The sequence below is a fragment of the Lemur catta genome, chromosome 6 (assembly GCF_020740605.2).
Source record: "Lemur catta isolate mLemCat1 chromosome 6, mLemCat1.pri, whole genome shotgun sequence".
NCBI lineage: Eukaryota > Metazoa > Chordata > Mammalia > Primates > Lemuridae > Lemur > Lemur catta.
The window spans coordinates 8916123-8934366 of record NC_059133.1 but is presented as its reverse complement, the minus strand read 5'-3'; the positions used below and the strand labels follow the sequence as shown (position 1 = coordinate 8934366).

Sequence of the window (18244 nt, the reverse complement as noted above, 5' to 3'; positions counted from 1 at the left end):
AGACTTCATTCCCTCATTTTCCCAAGAGCAGTGGCCACATAAAAACCACATTCTATTGATCCTGGGCATTGTTTATTTTTTGCATAGGCATAAATTAGAATCTGGAGATAAAAAACTTAAAAACCAGTAGTGCAGCATTTGTGACAGGAGAGCGCAAAACACCACCTGGCTGTTGCAGGGTGGGCCTGGGGCCAAGCGGGGGCCAGCAATAGAGGGACAGGAACAGCTACTGCCCACTACCACCTGCTCCAGAGCCACTTCAGGGCCCAACCCTGTAACAAAGGGCACCTGTCCACACAGCAGCCCTCCTGCCTGTTCCACACAGGCCCAAGCCCTCTCCGCAGCCAGGAACAAGGAACTGAGTGTCACCCAGTGCCCCACAGAACGGGGCTAGGAATCAAGCCCTTAGCTTTTCAGTTAAAAAACAGACCTTGAAAAATATATACATAGCAGGGCCTGCTGGGTCTAAAAGCCCCTTCCCTCCTCCTCTCCCCTACCCAGGGTAAGTTCTGCCAGCCATCCCCTACCAGTTGTCCCCATAGAGAACATCCCCCATCCCCTACCAATTGTCCCCTTAGGGAACAAGCCAGAAAGGAGACAGGATCTGAGCAAGAGCTGAAAGAGCCCGAGTGGGTAGCCTGAGGGTAGGGCCCTGACATGAGGGCCTGACCAGCTGGGGGTGTGCAAGTGCAGACAGCCCTCCTGACACCCTGGACACCACCATTGGCAGTGTCACTGGACCAACACGAGAGCCCAGGCAGTCCCCTGCTCCTCCCTTCTAGCTAATCCCAGATGCCAGCGGCCCCAAAGACAGGTCTGGGTTCCCCACACCCTGGGAGAATGTGGAAAGCGTGCTCTGAGGTGCTGGTGGGCCCTAGCAGGAAGGGGGAGTAGAGTAGGCCTTTGCTCCAGCATCAGGAGAGAAAAAAGCAACTACTCCCCTTAGCAGAGAAGCCTGCAGGGCTGGCCCAGGCCCTCAGAGCCACACAGGCAGCAGCCTTCAGAGGCTCGCAAGAGCCAGGCCCCTCTAGGGTGCAGGAAGCCCCATGGCCCATTTCTACCTGGGACAAGCAACAGGCTTCTATAGAAGTTCCTCAGGGACCCTGTGGTTCAGGCTTCCCTAGGATGATGGCACTAGTCTTGCTATAAGAGCCTAGAAGCCCTACACCAGGCACTTCCTGCCTGGGGACAGTCCCATCCTGCCCTGTGCTGAGAGCCTTCCTCCCAGAGCGTCTCACTTCCCTGCCAGGGGAGGGGGCGGCTCACCCCTCCCACAGCTTTGGCACCTGCTTCCTCCACACACCTCCCCACAGCAGCTCCTGCGTGCAGCCCCCACTCTGGGCAAGGGCAGTCAGGGCTCATCTCCCCCCTCCCCATCCCCCACGATATGCTACATATGTACACGCTCCCAGGGGGAAGGGGACGCCACTCTGCACTGCCTGAGCAGAAGGAAGAGGGAAAGGAGCCACCTGAGCCTGCTGGCCACCTCGAGCTGCCCGTGCCTTCTTGTCTCCATGTGGCCAGAGCTCCTGGCTCTTGCTCCCGGAAGTCAGAGTGCTGATCAAGCGTGTGTGGGAAGCAGTGGGTGCTGCTCACCCACTCCCAGGTGGCCGGCGGCAGGCACGAGAAAGCAGGGCTAGTGGGCAGGCTCCCCGTGCACCCTGAAGCGGTAGATGCAGGTGTACTCGGGGTGGCCCCAGTTAGTCAGGATCCGCAGCTCCACCACCTGGTACGTGGCCATCTCAGGGGCCTGGGTAGAGAAGAAAGGGGTTAAGAGCTGACAGAAGGTGGGCAGGGGAGACGGCCTTGCCTGGGGCAGAGGGCTCCCCATTCCTCCCAGCTCTGGAGAAAACCGGGCTTCAAAAGCCCTGTCTTCAGTCTCCGGAGCAGTTTCCAGCCAGTGGGCCAAGGAGCCTCAGGGGCTTCAGTGCTCCTGTGAGGCCACCTACCCATGAGCCTGTGCTAAGGCCAGGCCCTTGGGGCAAGTGAAAATGGTCTTGGTACTGAGGACAAGCACAATTCATGCAAAACTGGGATGAATTCATTCATAGTGGCTGTTTTATCATTATCCACGGATACAACCACCTTCACAGAGGGTTTGATGGTTGTTGATAACACACACTTTCTTCTTTTCTTTCTCAAGTGCCCATCAGGCCCCTGTCCCTTATGCTCATCGTGCCTGTGTTTGAGCCAGCGTTTGCAGCAACTCTCACTCGACAGATGCCACAGGCCTAGCGAGCTCCTGCTCATCCCTTCTCCTCCTGGCCTTTCTGATACAGCCTCCCATCTTCTCCCCTCCCCCGGCTCAGTTATCACCTTGGAGCTGATAACTCAGTCTTTACATCTAGACCCCAGCAGCTCTGCTGGACTGTCCCCCAGGTGCCTCAAACTCGGCCAGTCCTGCTCCCGTCCCACCTGACGTACAGGCCCCTCCCGCTGTGTCTCCGTCCTCACTCCCAGCATCCCCTTTGGACCTCATCAGTTCTGGCTGGCTTCCCTGCAACCACCTCCTGAGAGGTCTCCCTGGCTCCAGGCTTGTCCTCCAATCCACCGCTTATACATGGTCACAGTGACCTTACCAGAATGCACATCATATTGTCATCTATAGCACAGCGGTGCCACCCCTACAGCCCCGAGGACTGAAATTCCTGCCATTAGCTCTTGCCTACCTCTCAAGGTGCCCCCAACCCCACCCAGTTCCTCACGCCAGGACTCCCCTGGGGTGGGGCTTGGCCGCCTGCCTCAGATCCATCTGGGTGGTTTGTTCAAATGCAGGCTCTTGGGTCCCATCAGCCCTACAGAATCAGCTTCTCGGCTGGAGACCAGGAATCTGCATTTCTAACTCGGGCCTAGGAGCTCTGACGCCCACTTAAGTTTCAGTCCCATGCACTGCCTGAGGTTGTGGCTGGTGGCTCCTGCCAGAATGCCCCTCACAGCCTTCCGTTCCTGGCAACCCCAACCCTCTCATGAAACTCCCCTCTTTGGGGCCCTATTCCAGGAAGCTTCCCCGGTGCTGCCCTTCTGGAAAGTGTCCACACCCCTGTGCTGATGTCTACAGGGTGCATCTTACACCACATTTGGATGTTGCCTCTGGTTCTGTATCTTGAGCTTGGGGAGGGGAAGGCAGGGGCTGTGTCTTCCCTCTCTGAACCCCGTGCCTGGCAGAGTAAGTGCTAGGGAAACATCTGCTGCCCGTGTGGGGAGCTGAGTGTGCCGCCCCCACTAGCACAACAGAGCCTGTACCTGAAAGTGAAATGTCTGAATGGGCTCGCCATCCTGATCGTAGGTGAACTTGCCAAGAAGTGTCCCCTCCTGCTGCAGGTCTTCATCAAATCCCTGGAACAGAGAGCAGAGGGATAGAGGGGAGAGGCATGGCGGAGGGGTAGGTTCGGAACAGGGAGAAACACTCTCCCCACCCTGCAGGTCAGGCACCAAGGTGGCCTGTTGAGGAGTCACTGAACTCTCATGCCTTGGTTTCTCCCTCCGAAGCCTGAGATAAGTGGGCCTGAAGTGCCTTCTCCCACTCTGGCTCCACCTCTTCCAAATCCCCTCCCTCCCTCCCAGCCAAGGAGAGACCCACAGGATCTTCCTGCAGCCCCTCCAGTCTCCCATGAGTGGATACTCACAAAGATGGCAAAGTCCTTGGGGGCGCTGGAGATGGTGCTGTTGGGCGACAAGGCCTTGGGCACATGCTCTAAGGTGACAGCCGTGGGGCGGATGCGGGCAGAAAGGCGGACCACAGCAAAGCCCTGGGGCCCCTGGAAGGCCCAGCAGTTGCCGGGATGCACATCTGGCTGGAGGGGCAGAAAGTCACATCAAGGCAGGGCCCGCATCCAGCTCTCCCTGACCCAGGGCGGGACTGTCCCCAGTGCGCTCAGAGCCCCGCCGCTGTCCTCACTGGGTGCCCACCTGGAGGATGACCCGGGGTGACTGGGAGTGGTACCACAGGGGGATGCCGAACAGGCTGAGGAGGGCCGTCTTGGTCTCGTAGGTCTCGGAGCATCGGGTGCTGATAACGCTGGCCCCTGGGATGGGAAAGGAGGGCAGGGTGGGCTCCCTCAGGGAACAAGGACCCCGACAACCCACTCAGGCATTGCCCTTCTCCTTGCTGAGGATGGAGGCAGATGCCCCAGGCCTTGTCTTTAGTCCTAACCCAGACCCCCAGAGGTGCTGTCACCGTAGCCTCTCCCCCAGCCTAGGATGGTACTGGGGATACCAACTCCCCTGCACTGCTGCTGGCCTGTGTTGCAAATTCCAGGTCGGGTTTCTGCTGCCCCCAAGCCTTGCTTGCTTAGCACCTCAGCCGGCCCAGCAGATGCCAGGTGACCAGCCACTGCAGGGACCAGGACAAGGCGAAACGAGAAACGTGGCCCACATACCTCCTGATTCCAGGGCATAGTCCACCATCCCGATGCGGTCCTCGCTGTAGCGCTGCAGGGCTTGCTTCACGATGCGGTGCACCTGCTGAAACACGGGTGCCGAGGCAGGTTGCAGCGGGGAGAAGACTTGTCCACCTGCACCCCACTGCCATGGGCCAGGGACGTAAGGACTGACCCTCCTATGCCTGCACTGTGCTGGCATCCAGGCAGAGACGGGTGTATGTCCACCCACCCACACCAGCCCCAAAGCACACAGGGCTCCTGCGAGGCACTTCTGTCACGGAGGATACCAAGGAGCTGGCAGCATGGGACTATCCAGGTCTACAGCTCCCAGGGAGAAGAGCCATGTGCGTGCATGCATGCGTGTGTGTGGGAGGGGGTGGCATGTGGTCCTCACCTCCTCTGTCACCCCGATCACGCCTTCCTTTTGCAGCGTCAGTCCCAGGGAGGCTGCAGCCTCTCTGGCTGACTTGCCCTGCATCTGTGCAACGTGGGCGAGGATCTTGCTCTCCAGCTCTTGCAGCTGAGCTTGCATCTCCTCTCTCTGAAGGAGTCCAGTGCGGGTTCCCCCTCCTCGGAGGAGGAACTGACTGATCCAGGCAGGAAACTGAGATTCCACCTGGGGACCAAAAAAGGGTGTCACCCGGGAGGTTCCAGGGACAGCAGGAGCTGCTATGGCAGGGCCAGGGCTCAGGGCAGCACGGTGCTCGGCTTGGCAGCAGGGTTAGGGAAGGAGGGAGCCACTGGAGGAAAGATTTATGAGCAACCCCCACGGGTATGGATAGAAAGACAGGAAGAACACCCAACAAGGAGAACCAACACGTGGGGCAGAGGCACCTGCTGTACAGACCCCCAGGGTACATGGGCTCAGAGGAGAGGGTGTTCCCACTCACGTCATCCCGCACAGCCTGGATCTGCTGAGGCAGCAGGCCCACTTCATCCGCCACTGAGCTCTGCTTCAGGGTCAGGGCTGCCAGCTCCTGCCGCAGGCCCGCCAGCTGGTCCTCCAGCCGCCCCAGCTTCTTCACGGAGCTCTCCCGGAAGGACTCCTGGGTCATCCTAGACCCAGAGAGAGAAGAGTAAGCCTTGGATCTCTTGTCGGCTGTGAGGCCATGCTGAGGAAGAAAGAAGACCCCCCAGCTGGCCCCTGTTACAAGGGCGTGTGCCCACCACCCATCGTGAACGCGAGAGGGCACGGCCTCCCCTGCAGAGTCTGTCTGTAGAACACAGCACAGGTGCCTAGGAACCGGCTTGCCTGTCCCAAGGAGCTAATTCTGATCCTGTGCCCTTCCTAAGCTCAAAGCCAGTGTTTCCTCTGCCTCTGCCTCTCATGTTCTTGACAGGTACGGACATCTGGGGCATGAGAAGGCAGCCGCATGAGGCTGTAAGAAAAGACAGTGTGTCTACAAATGAATCCCAGTCCTACATGTGCCTGCCTCCGGCCTCAGCAACCCTGCCAACCTCCTGGACACCTCAAGGACAAGCTCTAGCCGGGGTCCTGAGCTAAGTTTCCGTCATCGCCTCTCTGCTTGGCAACAGGATCAGAACTTTGCTCTGGGGCTCGGCGGGGAAGTTGGGGAAGAGCAGGCTAGGCCAGCTGGCGGCACCCATTACCTTTGCCACTCTGACTTCAGCTGATGCATACGAGCCTCAGACTCCTGTGAGCAGGAAGAAGGGACAAACACAAAAATTACCAAGCTCAGAAATCTGTCTCCCAGAGTTGGATCTGCTCTGTCAGAATCTTTGCTTAACCACGTCCCTGCCCTGGGGTCTCCTGGCCTCTGTAGCAAAAATCAAACTGGTCCCCTGGTCAAAGTCCTTATGAGAGGTTCGCCCCATGTCTGATACACTCAGGGATTTGTCCATCAGCCATTCGTTCAGCATGCACATGCCCGGCACAGTAGGCTGCTCCACCCCCAACACATCCCAGGACGTGCCTGCAGAGCGTTCCAGCTGAGGCTGGCCCGGGTCAAGCCCAGAAGCTGGGGACCGCACACCCCTCCCCACTCAACATCTAAGCAGCCCCTTCCAAAGGGCCAAGGGGGCTGCAGTGTTTCTCTCAGTCCAAGAACATGTTGGATTGGATCAAGGACCCCATCGCAGCCCCTGAGTATCCCAAGCCCACCGACCTGGGAGGCTTGGACGATCTTCTTGAAGAGATCTTCTGCGTCTTGCTGATGTTCTGCTCGCAGGGTGGCCAGTTCTTCCTATTAGACATGAAGAGTGGGGCGAAAATCAGAGTTGAGCTTGGAGGGCCCTTACGGCTAGGAAGTGGCATAGTTAGAATTCAAGCTTTGTTTGCTTTCAAAGCTTCAGTTCTGGGCCTTTATGTTCCAGCGCGTCCCTGAAGCATGCAAGACTCCCGCTTCATCTGCTGCGCATGCTCAGTGCAGCGGGCGCCGTGCCGGGGTCTGGCGATCGCACATCTCACAACTGGGAGCCCAGGGAGACCTGATAGTCTCCATTTTAAAGAGGAGGAAACTGAGGCTTAGCGAGGGGAGTAACTGCCAAATGGCAGAGCTCTCCGATCCCAAATGACATCTGCTCTCTCTCTGCCCTCCGCCCCACCTGCCAACAGCCGTGCGTTCCCATGGGTGTCACCCACACACGACACTCAGCTCCCACCCTGAGGCACTCTGCCCCCACCTGCATGCGGGAAGCCGCGTCCCTGCGCAAGTCCTCCTTCAGGGCAGCCTCGCGGCGGCTCACTAGCCCCTCCAGCAGTGCCAGGGTGTCCTCATGGCTCAGGCCACCACTGCCTCCCTGGCTGGCAGTCCCCTGCCGCAGCTCCAAGCGTTCCAGCCGCAGGGTCTCCTTCTGCCAGTTGGAGGAAAATTCAGCAGCAAGAGCTTCCAGACGTCGCTCCAGAGAGTGCACCCGGGACAGAATGTGCTGCTCAGCCTGGCAGGGTAGGGAGAGAGAGCCACAGGGGTGAGGGACACTCAGATGGCAGCGCTTGCCGAAGACCACTCTGATACAGCTGACAGGGAAAGAAAGGGAGAAGATCCTGGAGGCATTCCACAGTACGCACACACGCCGGGCCAGGCAGCTGGAGTGCGTGGGCTGGGGAATGCCGAGCTCTGAGCTGGGCGTGCCCTGTCCAAGGTCGGACGCAGAGGAGGGTCCCTGAGGCCACGGTGTGGGTGTCTGATGCCCCAGGAGCAGTGAAGGTGGGCAGGGGAGAGGGTCTGAGTGCAGGGACAGTCCAAGAAGAGGACTGGGGAAGCTGCAGGGTGGCCGCAGGAGGCTGGGTGACCTGCTGGGCTCAAGCCACCCCCACCCCTCCTCCTACAGGTGCGAGAGAGCAACTGCCGACAGCTTTCACTCCTTCCGCAGGTAACTATAGCTAGAAGATAAAATAATTTGAAAACATTTTCTTTTTCCTCTTTAACTGGATATTAAAGAGAAGATGGAATAAAAGTCGTTTGGACCTGAGGGTGGCCTTTGATAGTGTGTCAAGAATTTGAGAAGCTAGTTGGCTTAACAACAAAATCTTTGCCAAGAGAAATTATAAAACATAGCCTGTCAGCTGTCAATTAAAGGCAGGCAGCTGCTGAGTGGCAGAGTTTCTGACTTTTAGAATTTCCCTTTTTTAAACAGGCAATACCTTTATATGACTCAAAAAGTGCATAAACACACAACAAAAAGTCACGCTCCTAACCTCTGCCCCACCCACCCAGTGCACTCACACTGTCTCTCCCAGACCAGGCAACAGTTTCCATTAGTGTCTTTATGCAAATGTAAGCAAATACAAGATGTATTCATTTATTGCTCCCCCTCTTTTACAGAAAAGGTGGTTCTGAAATTGAATTAGATTTAGTGTCATTGATGATTAAAAACAGAAAAGTCATAGATGAAAGATACCATTATTTTATGAAATAATAAGATCATGGTCAAGAAAGTAATATCCACAAAAAAAGATAGTTAAAAATGTGATGCCAAATTAAATTCAGTGAGATGCAAGCGCAGTTCAAACACCTATGATCAGAGGATGAAGAGTTTCCAGTTTCTGTCGGCAGCAGGACCTGTGCACACACTGCTGGTTGTGCTGCCTGCGGCTCCCGGAGGGCACAGCCTGGGCGCGACCCATCTTTAGACTCTGGCAGATTACAAACATGGCCAGTGTCCCTCACTCCTCCCTCTGTCCACACCCGTTGAGCGGTGGAGTTTATTTCCCCCTCCTTGCATCTGGACTGGCTCTGCAATACGCTTCAGCCAACAGAATGAGGCAGAAGGGACAGTGCGCTGGTTCTCGGTCAAGGCCTCAAAAGGTCTGCCCTGCCCTGGTTCTCTCTTGGAACCCTGCCTGGGTGCTATGAGCACAAGCCCGGGCTAGCCTGCTGGGTGACAAAGGTGCACGTGGAGTACAGCTGTCCCAGGCAAGGGCCTACATCAGCCGGCCCTCAGCTGACTCATCAGCCAACTGTGCGTGCATGTGTGCACACGCGCATGCACATACACACACACACGCATGAGGGAGCCTGGCCAAGATTGCTGGTCCTTCCTTCCTCAGAGCAGAAGGGCCACCCAGATGACCCACAGATTAATAAGCTAATCAAATGCTTTGTAGTTTTAAGCCACTGATTTTGGGGGTGGTTTATTAGCGGTAAGAGATACCTGAGCAGGATATCGCCTTACTCACAGGAGGTGCTCAGTAAATGTCTGGGAAACTGTATTGAAAAGGAACAGAGTGCACGAGACCATTCGTCAGATTCCTTTTCCTTTTGTTTTCCGTGATTCTTAGGATGGCGACTCATTTTTGGACACAGTTTTGAGTCATATTTAAGTGCAGGCAACCAACTCCCCAGACACCTGCACCCCAAACAGTGAATGAAACGGACATCCTAGCTGGGATGGCATCCCTCAGCTTTGTGTGTAGGTGTCAGGCCGGCTGAGGGAGCGTCTGCCACGTTCACCATCGTGATTGTTGTTAATCTCTTGGGAGCCTCCCACCCTAAGACACCTGTACCTGGAAATGCGGTGAGTCTCTGGAGTCCCAGCCCTCGTGCTGCCGCCTGCTGTCCTTCGCTGCCCACCAGGAAACCACAGCTGGGTGCAATGTCTGCAGTCCATAGGGGTAGAAATACCAGGCACCTGTGCACAGGGGAGAGGCTGGTTACCCGGACCGGGGCCTCCAGTAGGAGGCACACACCAGAGAGGGCGGCACCCTCATCTCTGCCGGTCACTGCAGCCTGCCTCGCCCATGGGAGCGGCTCTGCCAGAGGCAAGCAAGGGATACAGGTGCCCATTGTTCTCTGAGGCGGCAACTTCCACCTGACAATCTCAGAGCATACGCATCCTCGCTCCCCACCCCCGCCCAATCCTTCATCTCTGTACGCGGCACAACTGGGAGAAAACAGCTTTAATGAGTGAGGGATGGCCCAGGGGTGGAAGCCAGAGGCCCCGGTGGTGGTTCTCAGCCCTGGCTGTACATCAGCATCACCTGCAGAGCTTTCAAACAACCAGCTCCTGGCCCTGTAGAGAGCAGTTAATTGGCCTGGGCTGGGGCCCCTGCATAGGAGGGTTTTAAACGCTTCCCACGTGGCCCTAATGGGCTGCAGGGCTGAGGATCTCTGCAACAGAATGTGCCTCCCCTCTAAGAGAGGCTGCGTGCGGCCCCAGAACGAGAGCACCAAGCTGCAGCCACACAGGGACACTTAGATCTTGCTTTAGGGGCCATCTGTTTGTGACCTGTTTCTTCTTGAGCTCTGTGGCCAGGGTGGGAGGCAAGGGGGAGAGGAGAGAACCTGAAGACATATTGGCTGAGGGTTCACAATCCTGGCGAGACCCCATGCTCGCCACTCAAGCATCAGCCATCACCAGGTACAAGGGGACGCAGGGGCTCACTGGGCTTGGAGCGTGGCGTGAACATGGCCCTCACTCAAGCTCTCCCTGAGCAGGTCACTCAGTTCTCCCCACCCACATCTCCATGTGACGTGTTCATGACATTGGCTCTACCAACCCTACAGGGGCACAGTGAAGCCAAATTAAACTTGTAATGCCTGGGAAAGTGCTTTCTGGATAAAATGCTATGCAGTTATAAAGGATCATTATTATCTTAGGGGCGATGCCCGGTTTCCACTGGATATGAACAAGCTGTTTTTATAACAGGAAACACGAAAAGGAAACTGTTTGGAAAAATGCTCTACCCAGTTATTAATAAAAGATATACAAGTTGAATAGATGCTAGACCTATAAAATCAACCCTCTAAAAAGAAAAAGCATGATCTGTAATTATAAATTGGTTCAATCATTAAAATTGAGCCTGGAGCCCCCCAGATAGGCAACTCTCGTGACACTGTGAAACCGGAGAAGTTGTCAAAAGAAACGTTGAACACAAAATGTCTCTATAAACATGTCTGTGCTGGGAACTGGAACCATGCAGCTGGCAAATGACGCTATTGGTATAAAAGAGGCACTTATTTCTCTTTACTACTTAACTGGGTTTTTTTGTTTTGTTTTGTTTTGTTTTGAGACACAGTCTCACTCTGTCACCCGAGCTAGAGTGCAGTGGCATCATCACAGCTCGTAGCAACCTCAAACTCCTGGGCTCAAGCTATCCTCCTGCCTCAGGCTCCTGAGCAGCTGGTACTACAACAGCCACATGACACCATGCCCGGATAATTTTTCTATTTTTGTTAGAGATGGGGTCTCGTTCTTGCTCAGGCTGGTCTCAAACTCCTGGACGCAAGTGATCCTCCCATCTTTGCCTCCAAAAGTGCTAGGATTACAACCATGAGCCACCACGCCCGGCCTACTTTATTGTTTTTACCTTAGAGACAACTAAAGATTTAACCTGATCTTGTAAAAATAATCCACTCACACACAGCCTATGGAGGGAGAATGACTGCAAAGAACGATGGGATCAGTGTCCCTCCCTGCTTTTTACCCACACGCTGCTGTGCTAGGGTGTTTTCCTGCCCAGGGTAGCACAATGGATGTTCCAGAGAGGCCCTGCGGCATTGTGTGGCTGCCTAGTTTAGGGCAAGATCAGTAGATTGGGGCATTTCCCCTTTTGCTCCCAGGACACCCTCCCCTGAGCAAGGGCCGCCTCAGTCAGGACAGGACCCAGGCAAGGACAGCCATGGAAGGCAGGCCCAGCGCCTGGGGCTCAGGCCCTGCCCAGGTTCAGTCTGTCCCCACTCCGCATCCTGCTTCCTTCCCTGTCTGCCAAGGGTCACCACCCATCTGCTGTGCACATCTCTGCTGGGTGCCAGCGCCTGCCACATTCTGCTCCCACCCCTCTGGCTGTCCCCTGATGCCCGCCCCAGGCTCACCGTACGTCAGACAGGTTAGAAGCAGCAGCAGCAGCAGGAACCGGAGGAATGTCTTCAGGGACGAGAAGCGCCTGGAGCCCGAGGGACGGCAAGACGGAGCAGAGACGTGAATGGGGGCCCCAGGCCTCTCTGTTCCCCAGGGAGTCCCTGGAGGTTTTTTCCTGACCCGAAGTAGAGCTAGGGGCAACCCTTGAGCCTATCGTGCTAGGCCGGACAGGACACTTCAGAGCCTTACCTGCAGGCCTTGGAGTGAGGGGGACAACTTTGTGAATTTTGTTGATGTTATTAAAAATAAATAGTGTGGTCTTTGAAAAACCCAAAATTTTTATACAGAGAGGTCCTCTAAGTAAGCAAATATAGAAAAACAAAGTAACTCCTCAGACAAACAGTATTTTCTTTTAGAAGAACAACGGAACTCTTTTTTGGAGACACAAATCTGTCCTTGCCCCTCTTCTCAGCGGAAGCACCACCCACCCAGACCCAGATTATGGCCAGAAGGACCCTGACTTCCCACTTCAGTCTCCTTCCCTCTGCCCGGGGTATCTTCCCAGAACCAGGAGGTTCTGCTGGTTAGGGCCTTGGAGAAGTAACCTGCAGCATCCTCAGGCAGCACCTCTCTGTGGCTTCTGACCATGCGGGGGACTCTGAGGGTCTAGACTGTCCCAGGCCCAAGAGCGAAGATGACTTTCTGGGAAACCCCACTTCACGGCTGGAGCCTACTGGCCTAACCAGGCAGGAGGAAAGCCACCCCTTATTTGAGAATCCGAAATGGCTGGGTTGGGGTGGCATTTAGTGGGAAGTGTCTAAGAAGAAACAAGAGCCCATATTCCAGAACACCGCCCCGAAGGCATGGATTTGGGGAGCAAACGCTGACTCTGAGCCCCTCCCTGTCGGGAGAGGTGGGCTCTGCAGAGGCCGCTCCGTGCTCGCTGACAACAGCTCCAGGTGAACGGGGAAGAGCCTTTAAGAAACGACCACTCCAGGCTGGGACACTTTGTCAGTCCCTTCTGGCCCAGGGCTTTCTGATTCATTGTCAAGGCTGGAGTCTCGCTCACCTGGTTAAAACGAAGACGTCAAGGAGGGAGGCAGCCGTCGTCAGGCGGTACCAGGTGGTGCCAAACCACCAGTAGAGAAGTCCGAAGAGCCGGCCTGAGAAAGTGACCGTGAAGGCTGAGGCGTCACATCATGGATTGGAGCACTGCTCTCTCAACCCATCTGTGGTCCTCCCTGCCCCCACCCTGACACCCACTGGCCATGTGCCTGTGTCCTGTCCGACAGTGACCCAGTCCCTCTGGTCCCACCTGCCCACTCTGCCCACGCCCTCTGTCCTGTTCTGCAGCTGCTTCTGCCTTTCCAAGTCAGGGTGTTCTCCAGGCTCTGGGCTCCCAGTGACTATTCTAGAATGCACTTTCCCGGATGGTCCTACAGTCTCTCTGTATGGGCTGCATGCTCAGCTGCAGAGAATGGAAGGAACTGAGCACAGCTTAGCCAGCACCCACCTGGAGAAGTGACCACCATCCAGAAAAAGGAGCCTGCCTGTGAGACGGCACTCCTTAACCTCGAACCCGAACTCTGCTGGTCTGTGTCCGAGTAGCCTGTAGCGAAAGAAGAAAGGAAACCAGCTCAGTTTGTCGTCTCTTTCAAGCCTTGTGATGTGGGGACCGTCTCTCCTCCTTTCACTGTCTTCTGTGAACTGAAACCACACATGACCTAAGGGGTCAGTCTTGCATTTCACAGAGGACTACTGACCACCTGCTATGTGTGAAGCCCACATTAAAGTGCTGGAAATGAGCTCCAGGTGACAGTGCTGGCCACGGGTTGCCCACTCAGGCCAGTGGGGGCGAGGCAGGCAGAGATGTGAGCAGCAGTCACAGCCCAGGGTGCAGAGGCCACCACAGGCCCCGGCAGAGGTGCAGGCTGGGCGCCCGAGTGCCCGCCACCCACCTTCCTCTTTCAAGCTCCCAGGGTGCCCCCTCCCCCAGCCACAGGTCCTGCTCGGGCAGGGAGGAAGCATCGCCTACCCATGTAGTCATCCTCGGAGGAGTAGCCGGAGGAAGAGCCGAGGAAGTCCTCGGAGACCTTGCTCTCGGCGAGCCCATTGACCTTGCTGCTCTCGGTGCCACCTGTGCCTCTCCTCCTTCTCACCCGCAGGTCCTCACCTGTGCCAGGATGAACGAGGGGCCCTTCTGAGCTCCAAGAGCCTCTGAAAAGTTGGGCCTGGGCAGAGGGGCGCTCTGAGGAGCAGGGTATTCCAGAGGACCCCCGGGGACACTCCCAGGAACATAGGACGCAAAGGCGGGGAGAGAGATCCCACGCTCACTCCAGTAGGGGTCGCTGTGGAGGTCGTCGAGGGCGCTCCGGGCCAGGGACGCGGCGCGGGGGCTGCCTATGTAGGACTCCCGGACCATGGACTCGCTGTAGTACGAGGTGTGGGCGTCAGAGGAGGGGCCCAGCTGTGGCGCCGGGGACAGCCGCTTCATGTTGCTGGATTTCCTCTTCAAGGTCCTGTGGGACAACCGCGGGCCGGGGCAGGAGCAGGGAGGTGAGCCCAGCCCGGAACACTGGAGCCCTGCTGGGGCGTGGGTTGGCCCTGTTGCTAGGCAACTAAAGCTCCCATCTCCCCCCTGTCCCCAACGCAGGCACTTCCTCCGCTCCCCTTATCTGGGAATCCCACAAGCAGATAGGCAAGGTCAGGAGTTAGGGATGGAGCCAGGATTCCAACCCAGGTCTCTAACTTCAAAGCCAGTTTCTTCCCATGCTTCTTAGTGGCGTAGTAATTTTTACAGCCCACTGAACAGCTCGCCAAGCCCGACCTGGCCGCCTAGAGCCAACCCAACCTCACCGGCCTGGAATCTGGGCCTCACGCCCGCCAGGGGCAGGGCAACCAGGCCAGGGCCCTGAAGACTTGGTCCCCTCCTCAGCTGTGGCGCTGGCCAGCTGTGGAGGCCCGACAGGTGGTGACACACGCGGGCGTGGCTCCAGGAAGGACGGTCAGAGTGACAGGCCGCACCAGAGCAGAAGGGGTTCCTGTGAGCCCAGCTTGCAGCTTCGGGGTTTCCGGCCTGGCTGACGCCTGAGCTGCCTCTGCCCACTTCCTGTCCTCTAGTGCTCAGGGCAGCGGCGCTGCCTCACGGGACGGCGAGAGGAAGGGGCGCTGGGGCCTGGCATCCCCACGGAAGTGAAGAAAGGCAGAACCCCTTGGCTGGACATGAAGGTCACAACAGGAAGTCACCTGCTCTGTGGGGCAGTGGGATGGACAGGGGCTGTGGCGCTCCCTCGCGTCCCTACCTGAGAGGACTGTCTTTAAACAGGGTGCTCTGGCTCCCGGTGACCGAGCTCCCTCCACTGCTGCTGCTGCCATCATCGTCACCCTGGGAATAGCGTGTAAGGCGCTGGCTTCTTCGGGACATGATGAGGTGGGATGTGGACCCTTCCCCTGAGGAGAGTTTTAGGAGAGAGAGAAGGATAAGTGGGCTTGGGGCTGTCCCCAGGTCCTCCGAGGAGGAGGAGAGACAGAGGCATTGCCTCACAGCCCTCGCGCTCTGTGCAGACGGCCCTGAGAGGCCGTGGGGTGGGGATTTATGAGGCTTCTCGCGGCCGCACACCCAGCTGCCGTCCACGCCCGGCCTCATTTAGTGATCGTGGAGCCTCTTCCAGGGCGCTTTCCACAGGGTTTTCTAATTTTCAGTTTCCTCGTCTTTATCCTCCTTGGTGCCCAGCTTTGTGTGAGCCAGAACTGGGCCTTCCTCAATCTCTGACAAGCAGCAGAGAATCCAGCCCACGATAGGCGCCCAAATGCCTTTGATCCCCGCCCTGCCTGCCCTCTCCCTAGAGCTGGGTCCAATCCCACTCTAGCTGTTTCCCTTACACAACATGTGCTTGCCTCTCCTGTCCTCGTTGTTTCAGCGCCCCAGTTGAACCCTGACTCCAGAAAACCTTTCCCCAGTACACCCCGCCTACGTTCTGACGGTGCTTGTATTCTATGTCCCCTCTGTGCACATAGTGCTGCAACATCTTGATAGGATGATGACGACAAAACATTCGGTTAAATGCCTACTAGATGCCAGGCACTTTGTGCACCCCATTTCTGATCCTTACAAGCAAGGCAGGTGTCACCACTTCAAGCTCCAAGGGAGGAACCTAGGTGCTGAGATGATGGGCACTTGCCCGGCCTGCAAGTGACAGAGCCAGGAGCCAGGGTTTGACCTCCGATCTGACAGGCTGCAGGGCCCAGGTCTTTCTACTTGGCCATAAAGTTTTCAAGTTGTTTCAGGAATGTGTTGTGTCTCCCCAATTAGAGTCTTTGCCAGTGCCACATACGCTCAGAACGAGGCTGTCTACAGAGTCATTACACAAGTGTGTGTTAGCAAACTAATGAAACAGGGAGGTGGAACCCATTCTACTAAGTGAAGTACCCCAAGAATGGAAAAATAAGCACCACATGTACTCACCATCAAATTAGTTTCACTGATCAACACCTAAGAGCAATATAGGAATAACATTTATCAGGTGTCGGGCAGATGGGAGGGTGGAGGAGGGGATGGGTATATACATACATAATGAGTGCGATGCGCACCGTCTTGGGGATGGACACACTTGGGGCAAGGGCAACATACGTAACCTAAACATTTGTACCCCCATAATATGTAGAAATAAAAAAAATTACTTTAAGATTAAAAAAAAAAGGGAGGTGGGGCACAGTGTGGGATTACAGTCAGTCCCAACCACCACATGGGGCAGAAATCAAGACTCTAGAATTGATAATGAGGATAAAGGAAGCCAAAATGAAAAGATCTGGCCAAAGATGGCATTCTCTGACACGAAGACTAATAACCCTTTCAGCTCCAGCAACCCAAATTCAAAATCTTCTTTGGTGTCCTGTATTACAAAATCACTATGTAAAACCCACTCAAGAGTTCCTAGTACTTGTGACTTTTTATCACTTCTAATATTCCTGGTTGATAATTAAATTACTAGTTCTCTGGGTTGCGTGGTGGGCATAGACTAACACATCCCAACCCAGACTACGGAAACCAGAAGGTCTGGTTAGTCCAGCTAGAAAGTCCTCTTCTGAAAAACAAGCAGCCTCATGTCTTGGCCTTATTGGCATCTTCCCAGGTAGGGTGCCCATCTGGCATCCCTCCCTGGTTTGTACTGTGTTGGTAAAGGGACCAGTTGATAGTAGCCAAAGCAGAAAGTTGGCCTGGGTCCTTGTCTATATTCCACTCCTTATAAGGTAACCCCACCCCCACAACTGCCCTCCCCCGCCCAAAGCTCCAGATGCCCACACAGGGCTCTTCCTCTTAACCCCTGCCCTGCTGAAGTAGATGAAGCCTTTGCACTGGCAGGAAAGAGGCAACATGTTTACAAGGCACCCAAGTTGCTGCCGGTAAGAATCTAAATATTCTGCCAGAGGTGGTGGGGGGTGCTGAAAGCTGTCAGCACCTGCTTCCACCCTCCCAGAACTCCCAGACAGGCCTCTTAGTCTTTACTGCAGGGTCCTGGTATCACAAAACAGTTTCCCATTGAGTCTGGGTTTCACAAAATGAAAAAGGTGGAGGCCCCATTCTCCAAAACAAGAGGTGAGCCTCTAGGAACTCAAATCTTTTGCATACCAGAACAGACCTCCTCCCACACTCACACAATCGGTCAGGAAACCCTCAAACAAAACATCCTTCCCCACTTCTGAGCTGAACTACCTTTTCTCAATTCCATCCCTCTTGTCCCCATCACAAACATATATGCAGTATCCATCAGTCTTTCTGATTTAACCTAGATCTTGGGCATCTTCCTCGTGACATTTTCACTCCCCGGGCACAGTCACACTACAGCCCTTGTGGGAGCTGCCAAACGCTCCGGGTGCTACACCGCCACCCCCCCCCCCCCAACACACACACACTCAGCAAGGTTGAACCTGCAAAAATTGTCAGCGAAAGCTCGCCTTCCTGGCTCTCGCTCTAAGTCACACCCCGCCCCCCCATTTGCTTTGTTTTGTTTTGTTTTAGAACTGAGCAGCGAAATGGGCCTTCCTCCTGTCCCAGAGTTCTGACAGGCGGCGGCAGCGGCAGGGAACTGCCTGTCCCTGGAAACTGCCCGTCTGGCACAAAAACCGTAGGCACTGCCCTGGGCCGGTTTGGGGCAGTTGAGTCTTTGGTCCCCTCCTCCCGGGAGGCTGCCCAGGGAAGTACCGCCTGCAGACACCGCCCTCCCGGCTGACCAGTGGGGCGGCCAGCCCTAGGGGCGGGCCCGGCCGGGAGGTGAGTCAGGCGGCCGGCCTTGGCACGGCGCTGGCCCTTCCCGACCGGCCCAGGGGCGTGCGCCGGGCGGGGGCTGGAGCCCGGCCCAGCTTGGCCCGGAGAGGAAGAAGCAGGCCTGGCAGCTCGGCCCCGGCCGGGGCGGCCCGACGGTGACCCCGGGGTCAGGCCGGGCCAGGGACCGGGGGGAGGCAGGCCCACCACCCTCGCCCCGCGCGCCCGCCCGCAGTTACCTGCTGCCGCGGCTGCTCCGTGCGGGGCCGGGGCGTCCGAGGCCCGCCGCGCCGCCTGGGCGCGCCCCCTTCCCGCGTCGGGATCCCGCAGGCGGCGCTGA

At 56.4% G+C, this 18244-nt stretch overlaps 1 protein-coding gene across 3 annotated transcripts; it reads right to left on the bottom strand.

Moving 5' to 3' along the window:
• Positions 1 to 55: 55 nt before the first annotated feature.
• On the bottom strand, positions 56 to 18244 carry SUN2 (Sad1 and UNC84 domain containing 2). 3 transcript variants are annotated; one of them, XM_045552844.1, is made up of 18 exons: positions 18144 to 18244; positions 14945 to 15092; positions 13977 to 14161; positions 13678 to 13815; positions 13156 to 13251; positions 12712 to 12805; positions 11657 to 11727; positions 9349 to 9473; positions 7026 to 7280; positions 6509 to 6586; positions 5994 to 6037; positions 5273 to 5438; positions 4777 to 4998; positions 4380 to 4464; positions 3910 to 4025; positions 3627 to 3794; positions 3244 to 3336; positions 56 to 1750 (listed from the first exon to the last, which is right to left on the bottom strand). In XM_045552844.1, the coding sequence occupies exons 2-18, from the start codon at positions 15064 to 15066 to the stop codon at positions 1637 to 1639; spliced, it is 2172 nt and encodes a 723-aa protein (XP_045408800.1). In that variant the 5' UTR covers positions 15067 to 15092; positions 18144 to 18244; the 3' UTR covers positions 56 to 1636. The 3 variants fall into 3 exon arrangements, with proteins under 3 accessions (XP_045408800.1, XP_045408801.1, XP_045408802.1); XM_045552845.1 differs by lacking the exon at positions 18144 to 18244 and adding an exon at positions 16108 to 16134; XM_045552846.1 differs by lacking the exons at positions 14945 to 15092; positions 18144 to 18244 and adding an exon at positions 14499 to 14724.

Excerpts from the sequence above, each read along its gene's own strand:
- SUN2 (XM_045552844.1), bottom strand. The coding sequence starts at position 15,066 with ATGTCCCGAAGAAGCCAGCGCCTTACACGCTATTCCCAGGGTGACGAT. Across the intron at positions 13,816-13,976 it reads CCACAGCGACCCCTACTGGA|GTGAGGACCTGCGGGTGAGA; the intron begins GTGAGCGTGGGA and ends ATCCTGGCACAG. Across the intron at positions 7,281-9,348 it reads GAGACTCACCGCATTTCCAG|GCTGAGCAGCACATTCTGTC; the intron begins GTACAGGTGTCT and ends CTACCCTGCCAG.